Here is a 15,819-nt window from a genome sequence, read left to right as displayed (position 1 = left end):
AAAATTTCCTTACTTTACATCAATTATTTTTTGATGTTGCGACTATTTTCCGTCAGTGTATTATGTAGCGCATAAATGTGTAGATCCTGAAATATTTACGAATCTAGAATTTTATCAATCTTCAGCTATTGTATTGCTGTTTATTGAAATAACCAGCAATCAGCTGCACAAAAGAAATTTGAACCCCTTTACCCATTTCAGCATCGAATGCCCTTCTTCAGAAGGTTACAACTGTTGCACGACACTCGCAGATAATACAGTTATTGTAACCTTTTGAAGAAGTACACTAGGTGCTTGAGTCCGGTAAGGAAATAACACTTCTTCTGTGTAGCTGGTTGCTGATTATTTCAATAAAAATTTAAAAACACTACGTAGAACGCAACCTCATGTTCAACAACAACTGTTGAAAATGGCAATCTCTAGTATTCATTTATGTGATACTAACATCGATCAGTATACCGACCAAATAACCTCATGTGTTTCTTGATGCCCTATCCTGTAGGTAGAACATCCTCCGCAACCTCATTTGGCAATAGATGCGCACCGCTATACCATCTATGCCATATATTAGTAAAGCCTCAACTGTAAAGACCCTGTGACAAAGTGCGTTACACAAAGCCGTTCGGTGTAGCATTGGAGCTGAAATAGCTGCCCCTACCTGCATTCGCTGGCAGCTGTAGCCACGACCGCCAGCAAGTTTGGATCTTAGGCCGGTATTACACTATCAAATTTCTTTGTCAAAGATTTGATCAAAGATGTAATCAGATATTCCGTCAAATGTATTTGACAAAGATCTTTGGCGTAGCGCTAGAAGGGGTATTACACTGTCATCATATTTTTCGCCAAAGTTAAAGATGGCTGACAACAACTTGTTATTAACCGCAGCAGTTACATGTACCACAATTGCACTGTGTGCACTGGCGGAAGAGAAGCGGGGGATAAAATGGAAACAAACCTGGGCGAAGCTGTGGGTTTTACGATGACACGATAAAAGCATTCAACAGAACTTGTTACGTGAGCTTTTAGTGGAGGACGTCAAGTCGTACATCAATTACTTAAGAATGGATGAGCATACATTTCTGTATGTGCTCAATGAAATGTATCCTCATATCACAAAGCACAATATTCACATAAGAACTGCTACATCTCCAGAAGACAGGCTCACTGTAACACTCCGATTCCTTGCTACAGGGGAGGGTTGGGTTAGGTTAGGTTAGGTCAGGTCAGGTCAAGTCAGGTCAGGTCTCCAACCTTCTTAATCATTTTTGTATTCAGCGCGCCTCACGTTGTAAAGCGCCTCATCAGCTTCAGACATCTCTATTAATTTTGTAGTTGTTGGCATACACCAATTGTATTTACCGCCAATGTTTATAAAAACACTACAGACGACAGAATGCTGCAGAGATATTAGCGCTCCATGCGGTAACATGTCACACTGCAGTGAACAGAGGACAAGCGACTTCTTTGATCAAATCTACAGCGAGGCCCTAAATTTGATCACATATTGGACGACATTTGACAAAGTTCCCTATTACACCATCAAGTACCTTTGACAAAGATATTGGATAAAAATATTTGACAAAGAAATTTGATAGTGTAATACCGGCCTTACCGTGGTTGCAGTGCCTGACGCACACACACCAGCTGGGCATCGACATGCAGCTGTTCGTGGCGGGCCTGCCGCTCCTTTATTTGTTGTGGCGCTGGCCTCGCATCGGCCTGTACTCGCTGGCGGCCGTCGCAGGTGCCTCCACCGTGCTCAGGGCGTATGTCACCTACACACAGCGGCTGTCCACAGTCATCTACTTTGGTGCCAAGTAAGTACATGACATATCAGGTCTGTTTTATAGACACATTTATTTTTAAACAGCCAGCCGGATGACTTTTTAGTCACGATAGTGATGAAATTTAATTGTTGTGGTTTCGACACTACTCTAACCTGTGCATCCTCTTTATCTCTACACGCCTACGGCAACCTACATCCGTTTCAACCTGCTTACTGTATTCGCAGTTTGGACTCCCTCCACAATTTTTACGCTTATCACTCCCCACCATTACATAATCGCCCATTCCTTGAAAGGTCAAGATGTGTCCCATCATCTGATCCCAAATTGTTCCATAAATATCTTTTCTCCCAATTCGATTCAGTACCTCTTCATTAGTTACTCGATTTACTCATTTAATCTTCAGCATTCTTCGGTGACACTACATTTCAAAAGCCTCTATTCTCTTTCTCTCTAAAGTACTTATTGTTCATGCTCCACTTCTGTACAAGGCTACTCTCCAGAAAAGACTTCCTAACACTTAAACTTACATTCGATGTGAACAAATTCCTTTTTTCCAGAAATGCTTTCCTCTAGGTAGTCTGAAATTTATATCCTCTCTAGTTTGGTCATCATCAGTTATTCTGCCACCCACAGAGCAAAACCCATCTACTACTTTTAAACTCATTTCCTAATCTTTTCCTCATTATTTCCTGATTTAACTCAAATACATTTTATTACACTTGTTCTGGTTTTCCTGATATTCATCTTTTCAAGACAACATCCATTTTATTCAACTGTTCTTCCAAATCTTCTGCTGTGTATGACAGAATTACAATGTCAAAGACAAACGACACAATTTTTACTTCTTGCTGAACTTTCATTCCATTCCGAAATTTCACCTTAGTTTCCTTTATTGCGTGTTCATCGTACGGACTGAATAACAATGCTACATCCTGTCTCACTCACTTCTCAACTACTACTTCCCTTTAATGTCCTTAGACTATTGTAACTGTAGTCTGTTTTCTATACAAGTTGTACTTTCGCTCCCTATGTTTTAGACCTGCTGCCTTCAGTATTTCGAAGAGTGTGTTCGAATCAACATTGTCAATAGGTTTCTCTAAATCTATAAAATCTACAAATGTAAGTTTGTCTTCGTTTAAACTATTTACTAAGGCAGCTTGTAGCGCCACGTTTCCCTACGTTTCTCTGGACCCTATACTGTTCTTCATGGGATCGGTTTCTACCAGTCTCTCCATTGTTCTGTAAATAATTCGTGTCAGTACTGGGGAAGCATGATTTATTAAACTAAAGGTTCGATAATATTCACACCTGTCAGCACTTGCTATCTGCCGGAATGGGACTGTCATATTCACCTTGAAATTTGAGGATGTATCACTTGTCTCATATACCTTACACACTAGTTGGAATAGTTTGTCACGGCTGGTCCTCCCAATGAGCTCAATAACTCTGAGGGAATATCTTCTGCTTTAGGGGCCTTTTTTCAACTTACATCTTTCAGTGATCTGTCAAATTTTTCTCACAGTATCATATCTCCCATCTCATCTTCAACTGCTTTCTCATCCCTTTCTACAATATTAACTTCAAGTTTATTTCCATTGTGCTGCTCTTCTATATAATCCTTCCACCTTTCAATTCTTCCTTATTTGCTTAGTACTGTATTGACATCCGAATTGTTGATTTTCGTACAGATCCTTCTGTTTCTTTTTCCAAAGGTCTCTTTAATTTTGATATAGTCGGCACCCATGACTCCTCTAGTTGCGCATGCTTCGGAATTTAGTTACGTTTATTATTTCATTCTGAGTGTGACATTTGCATAGCAAATAACGCGATTGGGAGTGCCAGCTGCAAGAATGTAATTAGTGTATCACAAACATTTATCCTCACGAGCAAACGTGTTTTGGAACAGAGCTGTTAAGTAGTTAACCGAAATCTATTGCAAAACACTTGAGCGCTTCTCATTATTTCTAACGAAGCCTGTTATCACTAGGGTCTTTACGAGGATGTTAACCGTGCTTGGTAAGAGACGAACGGAATTTATGCAGGCGGACTTCCACGCGAGTGCTATAATGAAACCAACTTATTGAATAGCGACTGGGCTGTTGGCGTCGCAGCTACAGCGTTCGGGACGGGGCTCCTGGGAAATAGGGCCCCGCAACTAACTTGTGAAGTCACACCAGTTGACTTGCCTGAATACATCACGAACGCTCGGCTGCATCCGGGCTAGACGGGAAATGAGTACCTCGATGGAAAAATACCTACTAAGTCCTTAACGTTGCCATGTGGTTTCGAGAGCTTGAGTGTATTTAAATTCGCAGTTACAAAGTGTTTTAATGGTCGAAAACAGTAACTCGCTCCCAATCAGAGATGGTCTCTGCAACTCGTAAGACCTGCAGTGTCGCGTGCTGTCTCGTTGGCACAAGCCAGGGAGTCGACTGTGGCGTCTGTGGGCGGTGGCGAGGCACAAAACTTGTCTACTAGTCGCGACCTGAGCTAGGACGTCCAGCGTTAGTGATGGGGACACTAAAAACCTAGGTCTCGGGAAAGTTGTCACTGAAGTGTCTCTACTGTGGTACCTCCAAGTGAAGTGTGCGCTCTGGAGTCTCCTAGTCTAATGTCTCCTTTACTGTCTGTAGGTAACCAGAAATCTACATGGGCATGTCAATGCATCTGACACGAGCTCACCTTATTCTTCTCGCTAATGACATAATTTGTCAACAAAGTTACCGAACATTGACTAACACCTTCAATTGAAGATGCAGAAAGACCACACACTACAGCAAAGGAAGTTAATAATAAAAGGCATTCCTTTGCTTGACTGTCTTCCCCGTTAGCGGTTAATGTACCATGTTACCATGTTGTTTTGTAGACATGTCGTTTTGTCACTTCTGCAATCGAAAAGCGCCTTTACGTCTTCTTTCACTCCAGTCGGACATTATGAGTCCACAACGGACAGGTGCCGATTCAGACATACGACAATGGCTGGGTGGTCGGCGGGGGAGAGAGGGTGTTGTGACGTCCAAAACTGCACAGGTACCTGCGACTTCGGCATTAGGTAACTACTGTATTTGTGCAGCAAGCTGGTCGCTTTGTCTGGTCGATAGACGAGGGCTATTCTGAAAGCAAGGTCCGATCAGTTACGAAATGGAAACTATTCTGAAAATGCGACGGAGCTTTGCATAGATGTGTTGGACAGTGTCTCTAGTATGCCCGTCGATCGCGTCACGTCGCTCATTGCAAATCTGAGAGCACACTGAGCACTTAAAGACGGCTGCAAAGTATTGTCTCCACCCAGTATGAGTGCCAGTGAGAGATTTCGCCTGATTTCATGGAGTCCACAGAACGTAACTGTGAAGCATTTCGTTCTTCATAACAATTATCGGCCGCATGCTGCAGAGCCATGAGGACGCTCCTGCAGCGTTTTCGATGGAAGTGTTTGGTCACCTATAATGCTGCTCAGACTTGCCTCCTTCTGATTTTCATCTAAGCTTACATGAACCGCTAGCTTTGAAGACTACATTTTGGCACAGGCAATAAGCTGCCGATCAGTGTAGAGTATTTGCAGAAAGCACAGGTGGCTGCCTGCAATGACGAGGGCATTGGAACGTTGGTACGACGCTAATACAAAGGCCTCTGACGGAGCGACAGCTATGTAGAGAAGTAGCTAGAAGATGTAGTTAACTGTTGCAAATGAAACGTTTTTGATTTTCACTTTGATTGCCATTTTGCGACCGATCGGACCCTACTTTCCGAATAGCCGTCGCATTACGTTTTCCTCCTTGCGTTAGTCTTTTTGTCATAGTTCCTGAGATACTCAACATCTTCAAAGATTTATTTTGGATGTTTCAAACCACAGTCTGCTCTTAGAATTTTTCCCGTACTTCTCCTTCCCAGTGAGGGGTCTGGCGCAGTGCTGAGACACTGGACTCGCATTCAGGGAGGACAGGTTTTCAGATCAACGTATGGGAATCCTCCTTAAGTTTTCTCTGGTTAGTGAGTTGGCCTACTTTCAGAATCAATAACGACATTTCTTCGTACATCACTAAGCTAACTGCGCCTTCATCATTGTATTTTTAAACTGCTATTACCAAATTGCAAGATTAATCTGCCAACTGTTGCAGTGACTTTATCTTCTGAGTTGTGTACGTCTGTCAGGTGAAGCGCGGCTTGAAGTCCATCTTTGCTAGGTTAACTAGTACCCCTTTTCTTACTAGATGGTACAACTGTACGTAACTTGTATTCTTGTTCTGTAACTAGTATTCTACAGTTGCTGCGCGTTCTCGTTGTCATGCTCTGATGATGATCTTAACGGTGCAGCGTATCACAGCTGTTCCGGACAGCCGACCTGTCGTACACGCTGCCTACTCATCGCGCCACCGTCTACGTCATGGGTCTGCTCCTGGGATACGCACTACGCAGGTCTCCCACTGTCGCCTTCTCAAAGGTTGGTAACTTTCATTCATGTTCTCACTTACGTCACCTCATTAGAATGTATAAAAAATGAGTAGAAACACGTAAAAATTCTTCCAATGATGCATCAATTTTATGACGCATTCAGCTGCAACTATCTTTTCGCATATTGGATAAATCCTTGCGAGAGGCAGTTACAGACAAGTATTTAACATTATATTTGAATCCTTTAAGAAAGTTAGGTTCATCATCGTTCGCACAAAATAAAAGAAGTTCAGATTTAATACTAACATTACCAAGGTAATTTGATACATGTAATACCGAAGGGGGAGGATCAGAAACAAAGTGGCAATTTAATCTGTCATAATGCAAGTTCATTTACTTCTAACACTACTGAGAACACATAAAACTACTTAGACATTATTTTTATATACTCGATAATAAAAATTAAATTATAATAGGGACAAAATTACGATGGTGAGTCAAATGAAAACCTTAAATTTGTAACAACAAATCAAAATTTCACGCCGTTATCCTGTAAGTTGGTAAGCGTGCTACAAACAGCTTGCAGAGTGGCCTGTAGGTGGCAGCATAGTGCAGATGCACACATACCGTCGCAGTATCAGTAGAAAGATGGCCGCCCCACTTGCGACTTGCACCAGGGAAGAACAGCGTTCTGTTATTCGGTTTTTGCCTAGTGAAGGTGTGAAACTTATTGAAATTCATCGGCGAATGAAGGTTCAGTACGGCGATGCATGTTTGTCACAGCAGCAAGTATACGTATGGAGTAGGAAGTTCGCAAATGGTGTGACTTCAGTGGATGATGCTCCTCGTCCAGGTCAGGCACAACGAGTTGTGACTCCACAGAACATTGCAGCAGTTGAAGCCATAGTGAAGGAAAACCGCCGAGTGACACTGAATGACATTGCAGCATGTTTACAGATTAGTCACGGGTCAGGACACCACATTGTGCATGATATGCTCCAGTTTCACAAAGTGTCTGCAAGATGGGTGCCACGGCAGCTGACTCCTGAAATGAGAGGACGACGCGATGATGCTTGTGAAGAACTTCTTTGGCGCTTTGAACGAGAAGGTGATGGCTTCCTTGCAAGAATTGTTACTGGGGACGAAACCTGGGTTCACTTCCGCCAACCGGAAACGAAGAGAGCGAGCAAGGAATGGCTCACCAGACCTTGCCCCAAGTGATTTCCATATGTTTGGACCACTCAAAGACGCAATGGGAGGAAAGAAGTTCCGTTCTGATGAATGAGGTGCATGATTGGTTGCGCGGACTAGCAAAATAATTTTTTTCTAAAGGAATTTATGCACTCCGTAAGCGCTGGTGGACTTGCATCAAGTGTGGGGGAGATTATGTTGAAAAGTGATACAGCTTTGTACCACTTATGCACAATAAATAATATTTAAAAAAATATTTAAGGTTTTCGTTTGACTCACCCTCGTAACAAATCATAAGATTAACTTTGTATATTTATTTCAGTAACGATCATGAATGTATTCTCTTATAAAAGACAACTATTTAATTTGAGTCCACCACATGAAGTAACCTCCCCCCATGAACCATGGACCTTGCCGTTGGTGGGGAGGCTTGCGTGCCTCAGCGATACAGATGGCCGTACCGTAGGTGCAACCACAACCGAGGGGTATCTGTTGAGAGGCCAGACAAACATGTGGTTCCTGAAGAGGGGCAGCAGCCTTTTCAGTAGTTGCAGGGGCAACAGTCTGGATGATTGACTGATCTGGCCTTGTAACATTATCCAAAACGGCCTTGCTGTGCTGGTACTGCGAACGGCTGAAAGCAAGGGGAAACTACAGCCGTAATTTTTCCCGAGGACATGCAGCTTTACTGTATGATTAAATGATGATGGCGTCCTGTTGGGTAAAATATTCCGGAGGTAAAATAGTCCCCCATTCGGATCTCCGGGCGGGGACTACTCAAGAGGGCGTCGTTATCAGGAGAAAGGAAACTGGCATTCTACGGATCGGAGCGAGGAATGTCAGATCCCTTAATCGGGCAGGTAGGTTAGAAAATTTAAAAAGGGAAATGGATAGGTTACAGTTAGATATAGTGGGAATTAGTGAAGTTCGGTTGCAGGAGGAACAGGACTTTTGGTCAGGTGATTACAGGGTTATAAATACAAAATCAAATAGGGGTAATGCAGGAGTAGGTTTAATAATGAATAAAAAAATGGGAGTGCGGGTTAGCTACTACAAACGGCATAGTGAACGCATTATTGTGGCCAAGATAGACACAAAGCCCACGCCTACTACAGTAGTACAAGTTTATATGCCAACTAGCTATGCAGATGATGAAGAAATTGATGAAATGTATGACGAGATAAAAGAAATTATTCAGATAGTGAAGGGAGACGAAAATTTAATAGTCATGGGTGACTGGAATTCGTCAGTAGGAAAAGGGAGAGAAGGAAACATAGTAGGTGAATATGGATTGGGGGGAAGAAATGAAAGAGGAAGCCGCCTTGTAAAATTTTGCACGGAGCATAACTTAATCATAGCTAACACTTGGTTCAAGAATCATGAAAGAAGCTTGTATACCTGGAAGAATCCTGGAGATACTAAAAGGTATCAGATAGATTACATAATGGTAAGACAGAGATTTAAGAACCAGGTTTTAAATTGTAAGACATTTCCAGGGGCAGATGTGGATTCTGACCACAATATATTGGTTATGAACTGCAGATTGAAACTGAAGAAACTGCAAAAAGGCGGGAATTTAAGGAGATGGGACCTGGATAAACTGAAAGAACCAGAGGTTGTACAGAGTTTCAGGGAGAGCATAAGGGAACAATTGACAGGAATGGGGGAAAGAAATACAGTAGAAGAAGAATGGGTAGCTCTGAGGGATGAAGTAGTGAAGGCAGCAGAGGATCAAGTAGGTAAAAAGACGAGGGCTAATAGAAATCCTTGGGTAACAGAAGAAATATTGAATTTAATTGATGAAAGGAGAAAATATAAAAATGCAGTAAATGAAGCAGGCAAAAAGGAATACAAACGTCTCAAAAATGAGATCGACAGGAAGTGCAAAATGGCTAAGCGGGGATGGCTAGAGGACAAATGTAAGGATGTAGAGGCTTGTTTCACTAGGGGTAAGATAGATACTGCCTACAGGAAAATTAAAGAGACCTTTGGAGAGAAGAGAACCACTTGTATGAATCTCAAGAGCTCAGATGGCAACCCAGTTCTAAGCAAAGAAGGGAAGGCAGAAAGGTGGAAGGAGTATATAGAGGGTTTATACAAGGGCGATGTACTTGACGACAATATTATGGAAATGGAAGAGGATGTAGATGAAGATGAAATGGGAGATAAGATACTGCGTGGAGAGTTTGACAGAGCACTGAAAGACCTGAGTCGAAACAAGGCCCCAGAAGTAGACAACATTCCATTAGAACTACTGATGGCCTTGGGAGAGCCAGTAATGACAAAACTCTACCATCTGGTGAGCAAGATGTATGAAACAGGCGAAATACCCTCAGACTTCAAGAAGAATATAATAATTCCAATCCCAAAGAAAGCAGGTGGTGACAGATGTGAAAATTACCGAACTATCAGTTTAATAAGTCACAGCTGCAAAATACTAACGCGAATTCTTTACAGACGAATAAAAAAACTGGTAGAAGCGGACCTCGGGGAAGATCAGTTTGGATTCCGTAGGAATGTTGGAACACGTGAGGCAATACTAACCTTACGACTTTTCTTAGAAGAAAGATTAAGAAAAGGCAAACCTACATTTCTAGCATTTGTAGACTTAGAGAAAGCTTTTGACAACGTTAACTGGAATACTCTCTTTCAAATTCTGAAGGTGGCAGTAGTAAAATACAGGGAGCGAAAGGCTATTTACAATTTGTACAGAAACCAGATGGCAGTTATAAGAGTCGAGGGGCATGAAAGGGAAGCAGTGGTCAGGAAAGGAGTGAGACAGGGTTGTAGCCTCTCCCTGATGTTATTCAATCTGTATATTGAGCAAGCAGTAAAGGAAACAAAAGAAAAATTCGGAGTAGGTATTAAAATCCATGGAGAAGAAATAAAAACTTTGAGGTTCGCCGATGACATTGTAATTCTGTCAGAGACAGCAAAGGACTTGGAAGAGCAGTTGAACGGAATGGACAGTGTCTTGAAAGGGGGATATAAGATGAACATCAACAAAAGCAAAACGAGGATAATGGAATGTAGTCAAATTAAATCGGGTGATGCTGAGGGGATTAGATGAGGAAATGAGACACTTAAAGTAGTAAAGGAGTTCTGCTATTTGGGGAGCAAAATAACTGATGATGGTCGAAGTAGAGAGGATATAAAATGTAGACTGGCAGTGGCAAGGAAATCGTTTCTGAAGAAGAGAAATTTGTTAACATCGAGTATAGATTTAAGTGTCAGGAAGTCGTTTCTGAAAGTATTTGTATGGAGTGTAGCCATGTATGGAAGTGAAACATGGACGATAACCAGTTTGGACAGGAAGAGAATAGAAGCTTTCGAAATGTGGTGCTACAGAAGAATGCTGAAGATAAGGTGGGTAGATCACGTAACTAATGAGGAGGTATTGAATAGGATTGGGGAGAAGAGAAGTTTGTGGCACAACTTGACTAGAAGAAGGGATCGGTTGGTAGGACATGTTTTGAGGCATCAAGGGATCACAAATTTAGCAATGGAGGGCAGCGTGGAGGGTAAAAATCGTAGAGGGAGACCAAGAGATCAGTACACTAAGCAGATTCAGAAGGATGTAGGTTGCAGTAGATACTGGGAGATGAAGAAGCTTGCACAGGATAGAGTAGCAGGGCGAGCTGCATCAAACAGTCTCAGGACTGAAGACCACAACAACAACAACAACATGAAGTAAACAGAATTTACTGTCTCATTCTGAAACACATTTTCCACACAAAACTGTCTTCTTGCGTTCTTTTCCGTAGACGCGTTTGCGGCACGGAGAGCAGGCAACAGTTGATATTCTCAAGTTGATGTACTTGATCCTTTTAGATGCAGATTATTGGCAGCATTGGTGGACCGTGCACGTATTTCTGGCTCTGCTGTCGATGGTGAAGGTTCCATAATACGCTAAGGTTCCGTTGTGTCATGCTTTCCATTACCACAATTACTGGCTTCTGAAGCGCGTACAAATTTCGGGCCCGTTTACCTACATGAGGCCTTATTAATTCAAGACCTAAATTAGTGAGAAAAACTCTTCTGCGATTTAGTAAATTCTTTTTCCAATTTAGGAAGTTGAGAAGGAACACTGAATATGCATTTGTTGCTGCTGTAGAAGAGGGACACAGGCCATCTTCTTGTTTCTCTCTTCGTGCTGTAATGTCTTACCGTCTTGTCTGCGGTGTCCTCGCCTCTGTTTGTATAATTATAAAAAAAGATTTACGTTAGTCTTTTTTGAATCTCCACTAATTACCATTTCTGAGTGATAAGTCAAAAGCAGCAACAGCTTTGTCTTCTCACAGACTATAGTTGACGCGAGACTAACTGGTAGCTTCTGTGTCAGAAGGTCAGTATATGCAAAGATGGGCGAGCGTTCACCGCGGCCAGTTGTAGTCTTTAGCTTTTCAGGCATGTGTCGTCTGTTCAACCGCAGGGTGCCAACAAGAGTGAGGTGAAAATCATTCCATGGAGTCTCAGCAAGCTCCACTGAAGTGTAGTACCGATCCGGGGTAACGTTGCTGCTTAATTTCTCAGTCGATTTTATTAGTCTCTTTACTATATCCATTGGTCCCTTTAGATAATGTGCATTTCCAGACTTTCCTGTATAAACGTCCATGCTGCTCACACATCTAGCCTTATAATCACACAGCATTCTGATTAGAATTCCGTATTTTCCGGACCTTTCTTTTAGAAAACCACGGAACAAAGACAACATCTCATCCTCTGGGATGTGTAAACTAGGAATGAAATACAATGAAAATGAAGAAATCAGAGTTTCAGAAACTTCTCCCATTGGGGAAAGCTTGTCAGTCTGGCGACGAATTTCTCTTGTACTCTTATCATCAAACCCCAATATTTCAGTCAGTTCGAAAAATAGGATCCGACTCCTTGATCCACGGTAGACTTGTAGACTCTGAAGTATAGACCTTAAATCTTGGACAGGTATCTTATTGTCGCGGTTGAAACCCATGTTTAGTAAGAGCCCCATTAACAAAATCGGTGTGTTGAATATCTAGTCGAGTAGCCTCTTCATTTGAGTGTACTTTTATGAAATTCATAAGGCAAAGTGTAAAAAGAGCTCCATAGACTGTTTCAGAGACTCAGTATCTCCTTTTTGTCTTAGCTCGGTTCTTTTCCGCAACGTATTTTGTACAGAACGCTGATATTTTCAGGATGGCTCCGTAACATACTCGCGTCCACTTTCGGTGATGAATTTATCACAGTTGGTATCACTAACATCTAGTGGGTTGGGCTGAACCTCATCTTCATTCTCAGACGGTGAATCAGTTCCAATTTTTTCCACATCATCATCCACTTCACTTTCATTTAAATCTGATTCGTTCAACACTTTTTGAAGCACTCTTTCACCAGAACTATCATGTAGACGTTGTCCATTCATGTTACTTGTTCAACAGCAGGAAAAACAGTGAAAATAGAAACGGTCGACTTCATAAAAATAAGTTCGAAGGCGACAATGCAAAAAGCTCTTTTCGTTTTAAATAATTAAAACCAAAGTCTCAGCCACCTGAAATCTTTCTCTGGAGTTACCGGCGGGGTGAGTGATCGTTCCCGGTAAAATGGGATGGTCAGATGTCACTATGTAGCGCAGGGCAAGTGCTGTTTAGGGGAATGACTGTTACACTCGCCGTAGCTTTAGACGCAAGCGTGCATGCTTTATGACACAGTGTTTAAACTATGGAGTATGCGAGGGCGTCCAATGTAAAACATTTTTTTCTGAAAGCAGGTTGGTTTTAATCAGGATTCCAAACACCATACTATTCCCCACTCTTCTGGGTACAAAAGGTCATTTTTCAACGTACTGGGATTGCCTGATTGCCAGAATGGTACCACACAACTGGTCGATGTTGGAGCCAACATCTTGCTGCATCAATAATCTCCTCAACATGCACGTACTGCATCCCGTGGAGTGCATTCTGCACTGGCGCAGACAGATGGAAGTCTGAAGGTGCGAGTTCCAGGTTGTCGGGTGGATGAGGAACAATAGTCCAATGAAGTTTTTTGAAGTCTTCTCGGGTGTGAAGACTTGATGATAATGCTTGTTTTGTGGGGCACTCAACTGCGCGGTCATCAGCGCCCGTACGAAGTTCCAGTTTTTACCCAGTCCAAGTTCTACTCAGTCCAATCTAGCCACTGTCACCAGTGATGATGATGATGATGAGGAGGAGGAGGAGGAGGAGGACATCACAAACACCCAGTCCCCGGGCAGAGAAAATCCCCAACCTGGATGTGCGCAGACTTGTGTGAGGCTTTGCATTGTCATGGAGAAGGAGATGTTCGTTACCATTTTTGTGGCGGCAAATTTAAGCCATTTCGTCAACTTTCTGAGGGTAGCACAAACTTCAGAGTTGATCGTTGCACTATGAGCGAGGCCATTCTGCTACAGCCTAGCAAAAATTCAGGAGAAGCTACTGTGTAAGCGCCTGCAAACACACAGAGCTCTCAGTGGTATGAGCCAACACCAATTCGGCTTCAGAACTGGCAGATCAATAGATGATGCCATCAACCAGGCCCTGCACATAGTTAACACCACAAAACAGAAATACGCCATGGCAATAATGATTGTCATTGCCGGTGCATTTGATAACCTCTGGTGGCCCCTCGCTTTTTCAGAGGCTAAGACATCTGGAGGTACCGCAATCACTGTACAGAAGTTTTTTAGACTACTGTAAAGACCGAGTAGTCGAATGGCAGACGGACAGCCGGAGAGTAATTAAAAGAGTTACCAAAGGCTGTCCTCAAGGATTGATCTGCAGCCATCTTCTGGGACATAACAATCGAACCCCTCCTACAACTTCTGGATGGGGATGACATGTCAGACGGAATTGTCGCCTACGTAGATAACCTATTAGTTGTAGTCACTGCCAACAACAGAGCCCAGTTAGAAGAGAAAGCCAGAGGAATACTACAAAAAATTACTCAGTGGTGTCACAACAACAAACTCAGGATAGCCGAAAACAAAACAACATACACTTCACCGAAAGGATCACTCCAAAGGAATCCCTCGGTAAAGTTGGGGACACAAACATCAAACGAGCACACGTTACTCGCTATCTTGGGGTACACGTTGATGAAAAATTGGATTTCCACGAACAGGCTAAATTCAAAACAGAACAGATTACCTCTACCAGTCATACGGACATGCCACTGTGCGCTCTTCGAATCAATACTCAGCTTCGCAGCTAGCACGTGGGCGCAAAGGCTGAACGTGGTCACCAGCAAATCATCGGTCAGACGAGGGCAGAGAAATGTCCTACTTAGGCTATCTGGAACCTCCGGCACAATCTCAGCGGATGCACTGTGTGTGGTGCTCGGAATATGCCTCATAGATATCACGATCAAATACAGAGCTGCAAGGTACTGGTTAAAGGTGGGGAGACTAGATAAGGTACACACAATAACTGGTGTGCCGATAGAGACGGTACGTCGCCTTAAAAGTTGGCGTTTGGATACATGGCAAGGTGAGTGGGGTGTAAGTGATAAGGGACGTAGACTGCACGACTTCCTCCCTGACATAAGGGAGCGGTTGAGACATATCGATCCCAACCGCGGTATGGTACGTTTCTTAACCTGACACGGACCTTAACCGCCGCACTTAAACCGTGTGAGTCTGAGGCAGACACCTACATGCACATTCGGGGAAGAAGGTTCCCCAGAACACACTATCTTTTTCTGCGGGGAATACGCGAACAATAGACATACAATACACGTAGACTACGCAGATACAGACATAGACATATAAGAGATGAAGAAAAATGGCCACAATTAAACGTACTGACAAACAGTATTTGAAAAACAGCACATGAAGAGTATATGCGGACACGACATAACAGACACGCCTATCTGCAACGTAACAACAATCTACAGAGGGTTGACAGCGATACCTCCAGCGATAGCGAAAATAGCGACAATGACGAGGAACAGGAGGAGGAAGCTGAGATGCGAGAGTAAATAAGCATAAGGTGCTGGCGATTTAGCCAAGACATCACCAAATGCTGCACACGGATGGGCACCTAAAGTTAAGACATAGGATTAGTAATAAATAGGATAAGCAGTATTAATAACCATTTGTGTGTGTGTGTGTGTGTGTGTGTGTGTGTGTGTGTGTGTGTGTGTGTGTGTGTGCGTGCACATGCGTGCGTGCGCGTGTGTTTCTGTGTGTGCAACTGGTGGTCAACGGCTCGAAGAAACCATTCCGAGGTATTCACCGTCAGTCACATTCGGTGATGGTACTAACAAATCTCTCCTCTATCCTATCATCTTTTTATATTCTTCTTAAAAAACAACAAAATTTTATTTATATGTTAACCTTAAATCATTGTTATTTTGAAAAGTATCATTCTTTATAAATGTTGTGGATAAAACAAAAGAACAGAAACTGTAATAAAAATAAAATAAAAAAAAAAACGAAAATTGTAAGATGTGCGACCTG

General features: G+C 42.6%; 1 protein-coding gene across 1 annotated transcript in view; it reads left to right on the top strand.

The window, feature by feature from the left end:
• Nucleotides 1-15,819, top strand: part of LOC124622896 — a 219,416-nt gene that overhangs the window by 107,491 nt on the left and 96,106 nt on the right. Inside the window, exons 9-10 of the mRNA XM_047148686.1 lie at nucleotides 1,624-1,817; nucleotides 6,102-6,228. Of these exons, the coding sequence (XP_047004642.1) occupies nucleotides 1,624-1,817; nucleotides 6,102-6,228 (321 nt within the window). The remainder of the gene's footprint in view (nucleotides 1-1,623; nucleotides 1,818-6,101; nucleotides 6,229-15,819) is intronic.

This window comes from Schistocerca americana, chromosome 7 (genome assembly GCF_021461395.2).
Source record: "Schistocerca americana isolate TAMUIC-IGC-003095 chromosome 7, iqSchAmer2.1, whole genome shotgun sequence".
Classification (NCBI taxonomy): Eukaryota; Metazoa; Arthropoda; class Insecta; order Orthoptera; family Acrididae; genus Schistocerca; species Schistocerca americana.
Note: the sequence above shows the minus strand (reverse complement) of the source record. Positions and strands in the feature narration are given on the sequence as shown.